The 14,272-nt window shown below is 35.8% G+C and overlaps 1 protein-coding gene across 12 annotated transcripts in view; it reads right to left on the bottom strand.

The window, feature by feature from the left end:
• Positions 1–14,272, bottom strand: part of LOC101888705 (restin homolog) — a 126,634-nt gene that overhangs the window by 39,408 nt on the left and 72,954 nt on the right. For 8 of the 12 annotated variants that reach the window (XM_059129756.1, XM_005182956.4, XM_005182958.4 and 5 more), the window contains 4 exons: positions 9,059–9,160; positions 8,904–8,945; positions 374–526; positions 75–281 (listed from right to left, as the gene is read on the bottom strand). In XM_059129756.1, the coding sequence (XP_058985739.1) occupies positions 75–281; positions 374–526; positions 8,904–8,945; positions 9,059–9,160 (504 nt within the window). The remainder of the gene's footprint in view (positions 1–74; positions 282–373; positions 527–8,903; positions 8,946–9,058; positions 9,161–14,272) is intronic. The other 4 variants (XM_059129758.1, XM_059129757.1, XM_020036549.2 and 1 more) reach the window with 2 other exon arrangements.

The raw sequence follows: 14,272 nt of genomic DNA, 5'->3' as shown, positions 1-14,272 counted from the left end.
GTACAAACTTTTTGAGAACTTCAAACCATATTACATGCTTCTTTAACGCTCAGCGTAGTATTTTAAAAACTTACTTCCTGGACTACGCAAGAATGAACTGCGAATACTGGCTGTGGGCGATACGGTGCGTGAGCGATCTGGCGACATTTTTGATAGTGGCGAAGTTGGTGTTGAGGCTCCTGGCAGTGGAGCCAATGTGAGGCGAGTCAAGCGTGAGAATATGCCACGCTTTGGTTCGCACTGGAAGTAACGTTTACCGGCAACACAACCATCATTTTTACCTTAAAGTTTTGTTTGTTTGTTTTTTTTTTTTGCAAAATAAAAATATTAAAACGAGTCGGATTTAAAACAATTTACGCGATTTCAAACTTACCACTGGGTTCGTCCAACACTATGCCAGCCCAGTCTCCTGGGGCAAAATGTGTCTCACCAATATAGGCTATTTGCCCGGGACGTATGCCACCAACCCATACCCTCTGTCCGATGATAAACTGTTCCGTGTCGTGTGTCAGTATAGCGCCGTGATCTGCAAAAGAGAACAAATGGAGAAATTATTGTAGAGCTTAGTTGGAATCAGTTTGATATCTGGTAGTAGCATGTATCAGTAGTGGACCCATATTTGGGCAATGTTCCCCAAAACCAAGCATGAATTCAATATGTAATCATTTTATTAATACCAATACGATCTTCAATATTATCGCTGCCATTACAATACAAAATGAGAAGTTATGGCTAGTATTTATTCAGATGTGGTTGTTGTTGTTGTTGTTGTTTTTTTGTTATGACAGTAGTATACTCGAATTTTTGTTTACATTTTACTTTTGTTAGAAGAAAAAAAAATAACCTAAACGAGTTCATGATGTCATTCCGGGTTAAGAGATTAGTCTTAATTTACATGTCGCTTGTTTCCATCACACTTTCATTATTTACACACTTTTAATGAATTTACACATTTTTCGATACATAGAAAACATTTTAAAATCGATATATCTTATATTGAATTGGAAATTTAAGTTTTACAATATGATTTCGATATTATTTTTTACTGTGGTAATAGGGTCAACCATAAATCATGGAATTTTCCTCACAATATCTTGAAATAGTGTACGCAGTTCTCTTAACATGGATGTTTTCAAACTACGGAAAGTGTACTTAAAAAACAGTTTTAATCATTAAAAGATTTCGTGGCGGGAGGTACCGGGGAATTGGTTTCCAAATAAAACAACATTTTTAATTGTAAGTAAAAAATATTGTTGAAAATAATATTTTCAAGGTCAGTACATAGAATTTCCTATTTTTATCCTCTTAAATAAAAGGCATTTGCCACGGCCCTCTGTTAAAACGGCGAATAACAAAGCTTTAAATTGTCATTGAAAAATGACATATCCGTGTAGGTTGTGGAGTGGTCTACATGTAACGGTATTTTAGAGGGCACAATGTAGCGACACCGCCCGATTTATCAGCTGAAATGGCTGTTGCAGAATATTTTCAATATTGGTTCATGGGTCCGGTTAATTTTATTTCCAAGGACTTGACAGCATTTTCTATTCGGAACGTTTGATTCGTTACGGGTAAAAGCAATTTTACATAAATTTAAACCAATTCAAAAAAAAAAAAAAAAAAAAAAATCGTAAACAATTTGTCTAAAATCATTTAACTTCCAAACATCGGCTGATTTCGTTATATGGGTACCTCAGCTTCGATCTAAAATACAATTGAGTTTTGTCAATCTACTTCATTCCGTTCGGATGCAGACAGGCTGGCGGGCAGATATGCTGATGAAGAATATACAGGATGAGATGAAAGAACTGCAACCAAATTCAGTCTGCTGTCATTTCTAAGCCACTCGTCCGACAGCTGTTGAAATTATTCCAGTGACAGCTCATTATATTGTTTACAAGCGTACAAAAGCATTTTGGTGAGAATTGTTCAGAAAAAAGATATACGTGATGGAGTTCAAGCGTGATAGTGTGACTTCTTTATATTTGGCTGAAAACCACAAGTGACTATCGTTGGAGCACTCCAGCCTTTAAATGCGAATAAATCTTTTGTGTCTCGTACCATCGCTCGTTACCGTGATACTGGTAGCCCGACGTGGAAGGAAGTGGACGGAAGAAAACAGCAACATCAGCAGCTATGGTTCGATAAGTAAAGAAGCGACTTGATCGAAACCCGCGTTGCAGTGGCCTAATAATGGTTCGTGAACTGGACATATCGCAATATTGAAAAAATGAGCCATTGAAATTCCGAAAAGTGCAAGAACTTACACCGCAGCAGAAAGAAAATATACTCAAAAGAGCTAAAGAGTTGCTTCGCTTGGTCGAAATTGGTGAACTGCCGAATTTGGTTTTGTCCGATGAGAAAACATTCGTTGTCCAGCAGTTTGTAAAAAACAAAGAGGTCAGCTGAAAATGTGCACCTCTGGTTGGCCACCACAATTCAAGCGAGGGCCATGGTGGTGGTGTGGGCCGCCATAACAGCCGATGGTCGTTCTCCGCTCGTATTAATCGACCGTGGCATCAGAATAAATTCCGAATATTATATATATTGGAGGGTGTATTAAAGCCTTGGGCACGCAAACATTTTGGCTGCAGACCTTGGACATTCCAACAGGATTCAGCACCGTCGCACTCAGCACTCGCCGCCCAAGAATGGTTTTAAAATGAGGTTCCTCGCTTCATTTCCAGCGCACAATGGTCACCTTAATCTCCGGATACCAATCCTTTGGACTATTGTGTCTGGAGTATTTTGGAAAGCAAGGTTGGCACTAAAAATACCAAAGTGTCGATCATCTCAAGCAAGTGCTTCGCCGGGAATGGTCGCAGCGCAACATTCGGGCAGCATGTGACGGTTTCAATGGCCGTTTGAAGGCCATAATTCGTGCCAAAGGTGACCAATTCGAACAAGTCTTAACTTTTTGATGAATTTGATGATATTTCCGACATTTTTGCCCTTAATTCAATAAAATTAAAGCAAGTAAAAATTATGGCGTTTGACTTTGTTGCACTTTTCTAATCTCACCCTGTACATACTTTGTGGGGTGTAAAATATTGGTATCGAGGAGTTACAAAATGTATTACAAACTCAGCCCCCATAGTATGGTGTAAGGCAGGGTCAGGGTCGATGAGCGTAATTCTTTCCACTCACTCAATCTGATGCAATAAGAAACAGGTCTCTTTAACGAAATTTCTGTTTAATTGGATGGATGGAGGACTCCTCCAAAAAAAAACAGCAACATTTTCAAAGAAAATAGTTTATCCAATTTCAAACTTTGTACATCTTAATATTTGAATCAATATTTCAATGAATTGAAATAAATTTCCTTTTTCTATTACCTATATCTCTCATAATATGTGAGACCAACCAGCGACTTTTCTCAAACAGCCTTTGTGAGCAGACAAAGGTTCAACATTTTATAGAAGAAAAATAATAATAAAAATACCTTTCGTACAGCGATTTTGATTAAACTTAGCACATACCAACATATTAAGAGCAGGTGTGAAAAGAGAATATATGAAAGAGAGGGGTATCCGATATAGTTCAAACTTGATACTCTGTAACATTTAGATAGGACTTAGGTCAGATGCGATAAATCATACATAGGGTAAGTGCGCCTAAGGTCGGCATGTCCCAGTAGTCGGCAATTTTGAAATGTAACCTTATATAACTAAGAATAGAATTGACTAAATAATGAATTAATTACAAAAAACGTCAACAGTGTTATCTGCTCTCTTTCTGTAAAAAAAAACAATGAGCTCCGATCATTTATTACGAGAGAATAACGATTTTTGTCAGTGAGTGTCTTCCAAAGCGTACGATAGTGCTTGTTTGCAAAGAACAAATTAGTGGTGGTGTCAACTTAATAATCGATTTAAGTAAATTAAATTTAATACTTTTGGAATCAGAAATATTTAATTATAGTAAATAACAGTCTAAAGATCATTTTATAACTTAAAAAATTTACGAATCAAGCATTTTTCTGTTATATTATTTAATGCCGACATTAGGAACAGAAAAAAAGAGATCTGCCAGTAGTCGGCAGGGGGTGCCGATTATTAGAAAAATATAATTTTTGACAAATTTTACCAAAACTTGAGAAAACTATTAAAAAATTATCCAAAAACTACACAAATAAAATAGCTGGCAAAAACTACTATTTTAGTAAAATTGCGAATTTTGCCAATTTAGTAAAAACAAATTCAATTTGTGTTTATTATTTCGAAAAGTAAACAAAATTTGGAATCTGAACAATATTATTTATCTGCAATTGTATCGGCATTTTAAAAGTTTACATCGCAAAGTAGCCTAAATGGAGGGAACAATTTCCCCACACTTTTGAACAGGTTCGGATTGAGATTCCTCTTTGGATTAAATCTAGAATCGTTAATATAGGAAATGACTTAATTCGGAGGTATCTCTAAAAATCTTTAAAAAATTTCAAAGCTCTATCTCAAATGTTGCGCAATATATCTCAAACTATAGGAGTCCTACTGTATGCAGTCAAAACAATATGAAGGCATTTATGTTACTTTATAATGTAAACTTTTAAAACGCCAATACACGTGTTTCCTTCTTTTAGCTCTACGTTTATAATCTGCTGGGTTTTCCCCTTGATTATAGAAAAAATTGAATTTGTTATTCTTTAATCACAACTCCTATCAAAAGTAAGACGTCCCCCTATTTTCTGCAAAGTTCGCGCATTGCATCATCTCTACAAACAATACCTAGATGTAACGTAGTGGGACATATAGGTCCAATCTTTAAGATACATGGTCAAATGTTGAGGTTCTATATCAGCCGGACTGAAGCTTTCTAATAAACTTTAAATTAAACCTATACTCTGCGTTCCGGCGTGGTGGTTTCATCGCTTAAACTCCTTTGGCTTTTATTTCAAATGTAATATGATCCCTTCAATCCATTTTATTTTAAATTAGAACGAAAAATTGGACTTGGTACTCTACCACTCCATGCAAGAGTTTCGCTTCACTTGGCTTTGTAGGTTGTCATAAGACATTGGAAACTTTGCATGCAATTCGAATTGTTTTGTAAAACATAAAGAACAAAATCGAACTTGTACAAAACAATTGAATTCAATTTGATGGAGTAATTTAATTCAAACGGATATCGTTAAATGGCTTTGCAAATGAAAATTAATGCAATTTATGAATTCGTTCGATTCAGTTTAGTTTACAAAATATGAAAATAAATGCAATTATATCATGGTCATTGATACAAACACACATACACACGCAACGACGAACACACATGTCATACTTGCAAATATTAAAAAGTTGCATTTTTTGCTGTTGTCGTTGTTGTTTCTGGCTGTTTGTAACCTAAAATTGGTTGTCGTGAGTTCAAGTGTGGGGGAGTTTTTCCAGAAAGAACACAAAACCGATTATTAGACTGTTATTAAGGCAAAACTTGCTTTTGTTTTGCAATTCATTAACAACAAATGCATGCAAATTCTATCGGCATGTAATGGCTGGCCGCACTCCCCCGCCGACAAGCGGGGCAACTCCACTCCTCTCCATATACTGGCAACAGTTCAGACAAAATTTAATAATTGCGAGCAACAAAATAAACAACGAGCGGAATTGCAAAACATCGACAACAGATGCAATTAAAAAAAATAACAACAGCAACATCTAATTGATTTGTTGTACTGAGGAAATGTTAAAAAGTAATAAAAAAAAACGAACGAGAAAAAAGATATTAAGCGCTTTGTAAGACATAAAAATTAATAATGGCAACTATCTAATTGTAGATAAGAGAAAACAAAAAAAAAAAAAAAACACGAAAATAATTCCACTATCAGATAGAAAAACATGGGAATGGACTACCAATAATGCCAATGGCTTCTTGATTACATCCAACCCAACCCATGTTGTGGCCCAACATTTGCAGCGTTCATGCACTATTCGGTTGACAATTTCGTTTCTTTTTTTTTTTTTTTTGTGGAAAATTAATGGAATGGAAACATCTGTCATCCAACTTGTTGGTGGTGTCGATGTTGTGTGGGCTTCATCAGTTTAGTGGCTTGTCTGTCGTGTCATGTGAAACGTCAAAGATTGACTAATGGCTGATTTATCGATCGCATGCAAAACGTCATAGATAAGATAAATTCAATTGTTTTGCAGTTTTTGTTTTTCTTTTTTGGGAGTGATGAAATATTCGCAGCCAGAGGGATGTATCTTGAAATTCTAAAACACTCCTAAATAGTTGGAAATAACCTTGAGCCGTAATTCAGCACAAAATTCTCTTATAAGATTAAAGTTCAATAATAGTACAAAATAGTAAATAATAGTAAATTTGGTAAAATCAAATGTAATATTTTTTGAGGGCGATGGAAGTTAATAAATAATAAATTACAAATCGTTAAAAAGGCAAAGAAACTATATTGCATTGAGGGAAATATGAAAGATAGGCACATTTGTTGTTATATGGAAACAAAATCGGTATTTGTTTAAGAAACATAAGAGTTACAATATGTATACCCATACCGCTCGATTACGGTATTTCGGATATTTCTGTCCCAGTTCTGTCCCTATCTGCTGTATTTTGGTATTTCGGCTTCTCTGTTAGAAGATTAAATCCTCTCAGAGAAAATACGCAATATAAATATAGCACTCAAATTTGAAGATTTTTCAGGAAAATCGACATGTCCATAATCTATCTCTACCAACAAAAATCCTCGAATTTGTTCCAAAAATGAAACTATCTCGAATTCGAGCGAGTGCGCTCTTGGAAGCAGAAATGTTCGATGTCGCTTTTAAGTGGGAGCAAAATACGTTCAAAATCCAACAGATTCTATTATTAAGTTCGTCATTCCGTTTGTAACTCATCGAATTAATAATTTCAGACATAACAAAATATATATATTCTTGATTAGCGTAAAATTCTAACACGATTTAGGCCTGTCAGTCCGTATGTTTTAATCACGCGTACAGATCTGTCTTTTGTCTGCAGGCAGGTCAAGTTCGAAGATGAGATATATCGGTCCACCATATCGTATAGTCCCCAAATAACGGCACCCCCGATATTCGGTATTTCGTATTTTCAAATTTCGTATTTAGGGTTCGTCATGGAAACTTTGGTCTATGACAGAAATTTGTCTATTCAGGTCCAGGTCTTCGTATAGGCCCCATATATCAATACCTCACTATATTCGGTATTTTAGGTACAATAAATTCTACACAAGGAGTTCTTTGTGAGTACTTTGACTTCTAAAAGAGAATTGTCTATTTAGGTCCACGATATCGTATATTCCCCATATAACGGTAACCCCGATATTCGGTATTTTGATGATTTTTGTCACATTTTCCAATGGAATTGTCTGAAAATCCACACTCTTTCTGAGTACTTTACCCTCTGGAAGGGAAAGTGGTTTCAAATTCTGTATTTAGGGTTCGTCATGGGAACTACAGGTCTCCAGGTCTTCGTATAGCCCTGATATACCTATAGAGGTACCTCAATTCCCGTATTCGGTATTTTGATGATTTTAGCTACATTATTCACCGGATTTTTTTCATGTTTAGTATTTGAATGTTGTAATGACTTATCACAAAAGTTGCCTATGTTGGTCTCCGTATAGGCCCCAATATACCGGCGACTTCCTATATTCGGTATTTTTAAGATTTTAACAAAATTTTTAACGGAATTTATTTTTTCTGAAAATTTCCAAATTGTTTCCACATTGTGGAGGGTATTCAAGCCATTAGCCATTTCAGCATGTTTAGAGGGGTTGCATTCATATCTGAACCAACTGGGCAGATGTATTTCAATATACAGATATCCTGCAGATTGTGGATTGGGTTCAACCTAAAACTAAGTCGTAAAATACACGGAATCTGCTTCTAAATCGATTGTTATCAATCTTAGCAGAATAATCGAAAAGGCGGTTGTGTGCAAAAATATTAATCATAAAGTCTTCATTATTTATATGAAATAAAAGAATTACCCTACAATAAACCACAAAAGCATTTTTCCTATAACATTCAATTAATTTTGAAGCGTGATCTTCACATCATCAAAAAAAAGAAAAGAAAAAAAAACAAAACAAAAATATATCAGAGCCACCTGCACATTAGAAATCATGATGCATTTGATGATGGCATGACAATTGACGTCTCTACCATCATCACATAAATTGTCCGATTCAGATGTTAATAAATGTCACGTCCAGTCTGTCATTCCATAAAACACAAAAGACAAACGACGCTCCAACATAGAAAATGCTCCAAAGATGATTAATGAAGAAATTTTGCAATGTTTTTTTCCTCTCCTCTAATTTTGTGCGTTCTCACATCGCTAGCCAACAAATGTGCCATAAATATCGCTTCGTTGTCAGCCATTCATGCCAATGTGCCACCATTTAAGGCAACGTCAAGTGGCACAGATTTTATGGCAAAATGCAACAGTAACATGGCTGGCTGGCTGGCTGGCTGGTCTATGCTGCAGTTCGATTGATCGGTCTTCTTGTTGTAAGCTGCTATGCAGCAATTGGATTGAGTAGGAAACCAACTAGCCACCTGCGCATGTGCCGCCGCCTCTGCTGAAGCTAATGAGGCTGTGTATATGGATTGTCAACGCCAACGACAATGAAGGAATGAATGCACCGGGCTAGTAAGTTAAAAGAGGGGCGCAAACGACACAACTCGCTGCAGATATGGGAGAAATATAAATCTTGTATTTTTCGTTAGCAAAAAAACAAAAAAGAGATATTGACAGATGTTAGACAATGTCTGCGTGTTATGTTGCTGTTGGGTTATTCTAGAAAAGTTTTAGTCGGTAAACAATAAAGAGAGCTTACTATTGTTGCAGTTGTTGGTTTTTGTAAGTAAGAGTTATTTTGTTTTGTTATTTGGGTTGACTGTGTTCTAGGAGACATTCTTAACTCTTACCTGAACTGCGTCGTCGGCCTGTGGCCTCTACGTAAAAATCGTCTTTTTTGGAACAAAAAACAAAATACATAATTATTTCCAATTCAGTTGAATATTTGCAATTCACATGGATAATAGAAAAAAAAAACATAGAACTTTTTCTTTTTCAAACTTACATGGAGAACTTGACTTGAATGAATAGCGTGATGGAGAGAAACGATCCATTTCGGGCGACAATGACGAACGTGTAAAACGTTTAACTGTCTCCTGATAGAGGTCTGCATTATTTTTATTGACATTTCAGAATTGGCGAAGCGTGGATGGGAGAGGCGATGCATGGTTTGGGAAGTTTTTTTTTTAATTAAAAATAAATAAAAATTTGATTATAACAACAATGTTACACAAGTATTTTGCTACAACAAAATATTGTTAATCACAAACGTAGGGTATTAAAGTAACATTAAACAGAACAAGATTAATGCTGTTAGGAACAACTATTTTTTGTTATAGTTTTGGGTACACTGTTAGAGTTAAGGATATGGTGCATTGTGAGGATATTATTACTGGATAATTTTATTAGAAAAGGATTTTTTGTTCAAATTAAAAATTCTAACAATGACATCCAAATTTTAACAATGAAATTGCATGGTTTTTCAAAGATAAAGAAAAGTAAATTAGTATGTGATCTCGTATAGAAAAATGCACGTGCTTTGAAATACAACAATTGTATGATAATAGCTTAAAGAGTGTTCGGCAACATTAGCATCTGCTCGATTCCGAACAACTATTGATCCCTCTCAAAAACTAGTAAAACATGCCCACTTCTATTCGAGCAGTATCAAAAAATTGCGTTTGATCGATTTTCTTCTGCTCCTAGTAGCGCTCACGCTCCAATTCGAATGAGTTTCACTCTTTACAGGGTGAGATAAAAAACTGCAACCAACTTGAGACTGCTGTCATTTCTAATCCACTCGTCCGACTGCTGTTAAAATTATTCCAGTGACAGCTCATTATATTGTTTACAAGCGTACAAAAGCATTTTGGTGAGAATTTTGAAAAAAAAAATATAAGTTATTCGTGATGGAATTCAAGCGTGATAGTGTGATTTCTTTATACTTGGCTGGAAAACCACAAGTGGCTATATTTAGAGCACTCCAGCATTTAAATGTGAATAAATCTTTTTGTCTCGTACCATCGCTCGTTACTGTGATACAGGTATCGTCGTAGCCCGACATCATGGAAGTGGTCGGAAGAAAACAGCAACATCAGCAGAAATGGTTCGAAAAGTAAAGAAGCGACTTGATCGAAACCCGCGTCGCAGTGGCCGAAAAATGGCTCGTGAGCTGAACATATTGCAATATTCCATTTGGCAAATATTCCATAAAGTGCAAGAACCTACATCGCTACAGAAAGAAAATAGACTCAAAAGAGCTAAAGAGTTGCTTCGCTTGGCCGAAAGTTGTAAACTGGACTATTGTGTCTGGAGTATTTTGGAAAGCAAGGTTGACACTAACAAATACCAAAGTGTCGATTACTTCAAGCAAGCGCCTCGCCGGGAATGGGCCTGTACATTGCGAACTTTCCAATGACAAGACTTAAAATTGCAAAGCGACATGTCCCGCTCAGTAAGCACAGTTTTACAGAAACCCACCCGGAACTTCTCTGTAACGTATCTAGTCCTCCCCTCTCTGAATTCAATTAAATTTAGAATTCTCTGAACAGTTCTTGGAACTGTACCTGCAGTGTTCTCGGTGACGTCAGAAATATTTAATTATTGGAATTTCACATGAACAACAATGGCAACAACAAAAATACAATTGAAAATACATTAACAGTAATTATTTTCACACAATACCGCTCAACACAATTCCCATTTCTTGCTAATGTGTCTTACAAATAGACAGTTCATTGAGCACACCATCCAATACACACACGTACATGCACACATACATACATACACTATCAAATACTATCATCGTCATCATCATCACAATCTGTAAAGAATATTCCGCTAAAAGCGCTTAACAAACGTTTGCACTTTGCTAGAATTGTTGACGACGTTGCCCCCTCTGTCCCAGGTGGAGCTCCTTACCACTTCACCAGCTCCTTACCACTTCACCATCAGCAGGTAGTGTTAGCGTTGTAATGCCATTTTAAAAGCTGGTTCTCAATTAGTTGTCGCTATCTTTCAAAAGAAAGCGGCAACAGCAACTGTTGAAAGCGAACAGAAAAATCACGACGTTTGTGTTGCTATTTTTAGATCTGTGCTTAGTAATCGCGGTGACAATGAAAACGAAAACGAGCAAAATAATGCCTAGGCGAGATGTTTTCCACAACGTAAAGCGCGGTCATCCAAACGCGACGAAAAGTCAAATGAATGCACGACCTGTTTGTACATTAGAACTAAGAGGTGGTGGGGGGTTTTCTGACAGCCAACGAGCTAGTGGAGCTGCATGAATGATTCATCATGACCATGACGTCTAAAAGATGACTTCTCTCTGTTGCGAAAAGTGGCGCCAAGTTGCGAGAGCAACAACTTTGGAAGTAATCACATCCTTAAATGCAACGCGATTTGACCCCGTTTCAATATTTTTGTTTTTGGTTTTGTCTGAAAATCAGCTATAGACTTGGAAAATGTTCTAATGACATTTGTACAAAAAGAGCCGGTCATTTTAATTGCGACAAAATTGAGTTTGTCATTAAGATTAAGTATGTGTGAGTGTGTGTGGTGCACTTTGTTTTCAGATTTTGATGGATTACGCTGAAACATTATTGCAAATAAATAAAATGGTATTTTTAAGAGACATAGACTTATTTACAAACAGGAGGGGATTTGAAATATCCTTGTAGAAAATTAAAGCCTTTTCAGATGTGAAAAATGATTTCCCAGTAAGAAATCTCATTGCCAAATAATGAGGTCATTAAGTACATTTCGGCACCAGTAACTACTTACAAACCATCATCATAACCCCTTATTTTAACATTTAAGTTCAAAATGAAAATGTCAGGGAAATCGGATAGAGAATTCACAATCTTAAAAAGTGGGCGGAACCGTCATATGGGGGCTTTACCAAAACCCAAAACTACAAGAATTTCCTGCTAAAGGTGTATTTATCTATTGCAAGCTTCAAATACCAAATTTAAAACAATTAAATTCAAAAATATTGTTAAAATTATCAAAATTGCGAATATCAGAGGTTATAATTATATGAGGCTATAGGAAAACCTTAAAATATAGGTATAGACATTTTTCTGTCAAAGTATCCATCACGAACTTCAAAGTCAAAATACTATATTTCAAATGACTCAATTGGAAAATGTGGCTAAATTAATCGAAATATTGATTTTCGGAAGGTACCGTTGTGTAGCAGTTAGAGGAAGACGTGGATCTGCATGGAGGTAGTGCCTATTACAAATTCCAAATTTAAAATAATACCAGTGGGAAATGTGGCTAAAATTGCAAAAAATCGAATATTGGGAGGTATAGTTTTATGGGGGGCCATACGAAAACATGTTCTATTAAGAAACATTTTTATCAGAGAATGTACAGGGTGAGTACCAACGCTCGTTACCGTAATACTGGTAGCGTGGCCAGACGTCAAGGAAGTGGATGAAAGAAAACAGCAACATCGCAATATTCCCTTCGGCAAATATTGAAAAGTGAGCTCGGGATAAAGCCATTGAAATTCCAAAAAGTGCAAGAACTTATACCGCAACAGAAAGAAAATAGGCTAAAAAGAGGTAAAGTGGCGAACTGCGGCCAAATTTGAACAGCGGCCGAATTTGATTTTCCCGATGAGAAAACATTCGTTGTCCAGCAGTTTGTAAATCTCTCTCTCTCTCCTTAGCTTACGAGTAATACAGAACGTAAGTAGTTGTCATTATTTTTGGAATATTGGAAATTAGTATTAGACTGTCATTACTAGAAATGCTCAAGGTTTTTGATACTCTCTGTTTTAAACCTTAATGTTAGTTTGCCCAAACAAACGGAGATGCCTCACCATCATAGCAATACAATATTGAAAAAAATATAACGAATTTCAAATCTGAAAAATTACATAAATATACCTATGTAGGGCGAGCAACACTTTATGAGGAAGTGATAAATTAAATATCCAAATATGTAATTATTTTTGGTCTTTCTGTTTGGTTTCTTCTTGTTTTTGCTTCACCAGTTGAGTAAAACTTAACCTTCGCTCGGCTGCCAACTATTTGAAAGAGTTGAAATGAATAAACCGAGTCGGGCCAGAAGAAATGACATTGTTCAGAATTTTATTTTGGTTTGTGTTTTGCAAAATTTGGGCCATAGTTTTCGTATTATGTGTTTCTTTCATTTTTCTTGTTGTCGTAGAATTGGTGAAAGTTTGCAACGAAGAAAAAATAAGGGAAACTCTTAAAATGTTTATTATTGAATAAGGCCTCTAAGAAGATTGACAAAAGATAAGAAAGAATATAAATGGTTTTATTTCGGGGACAATAGGGTGCGGCTGCAAAGGTTCGATGCAAAGATTACCATTAATACGCCTCTTTTCATTTATTGTTTTACTTGAATCTAGGATGATTGCAAGGCATGTTCAATCTAATGGAAAACAGAAAAAGAAAAAAACTTAGCTCAAGAAAACATAAAAGTAGTAATTATTGCTCAATTTTTTTGTTTTGGTATTTCTGACGAAAAACTGACCAGCACTAATCGCTTGAATGGCTACAATTGCTTCTGTTGTACTTCACTTTTCGTCTGGCATTTCAAGTGGCGGTTTTTATTACCAATTCCATCGGTGTGTAATGAACTCGGCTTTTATTTTGTTAAACAAAAAAAAAAAAAACATTTTGCAATGATGCAAAAAACCGTATATTGAACATTCGCTGGTGCTGCTAGTCATGCAAGAAAGGAAGCAACAAAGGAAAAAACGAAACAGAAACAAAAAATAGCTGCAAGAGGTAAATTGATGGAAAATGTGTAAGAGTGGGCATTAAGGTGGGTCGCATTAGCCATTAGAGTACCACCAGTCAGTATGAGCATTACCAGTAAGCCAAACGGAATGAGCTACAATTCAGAAATTTGGAATGAGAGTCACAGATGGATTTCAGGACAAATTTACCAAAGTTTTAGAAATTTGAACTTAAAAGTGACGAAAAGTTCTAAAATGGTACTAAACTTGTATATTGGTACCATTTGCTATTATGTGAACGGCTAAATCCTTTGAAATTTGTACTTAGTGTGCGAACTTTACTAAATGGTACTAAATTTAGAACAGTTTGGTTAAGTGTGAACAGATGAAGTTGGAATTTTGAAATTTTCTGTTGGGTTCCCTGTTGGTAGCCGGTTTGTGAAAATATATACTACAAGTACACGAAAAGTACTAAATCTGAAATTTGCTATTAAGGTGTGA

The sequence above is a fragment of the Musca domestica genome, unplaced genomic scaffold (assembly GCF_030504385.1).
Source record: "Musca domestica strain aabys unplaced genomic scaffold, Musca_domestica.polishedcontigs.V.1.1 68, whole genome shotgun sequence".
NCBI classification, from domain to species: Eukaryota; Metazoa; Arthropoda; class Insecta; order Diptera; family Muscidae; genus Musca; species Musca domestica.
The sequence above is the reverse complement of the archived record's forward strand: the minus strand, read 5'-3'. Positions and strand labels throughout refer to the sequence as shown.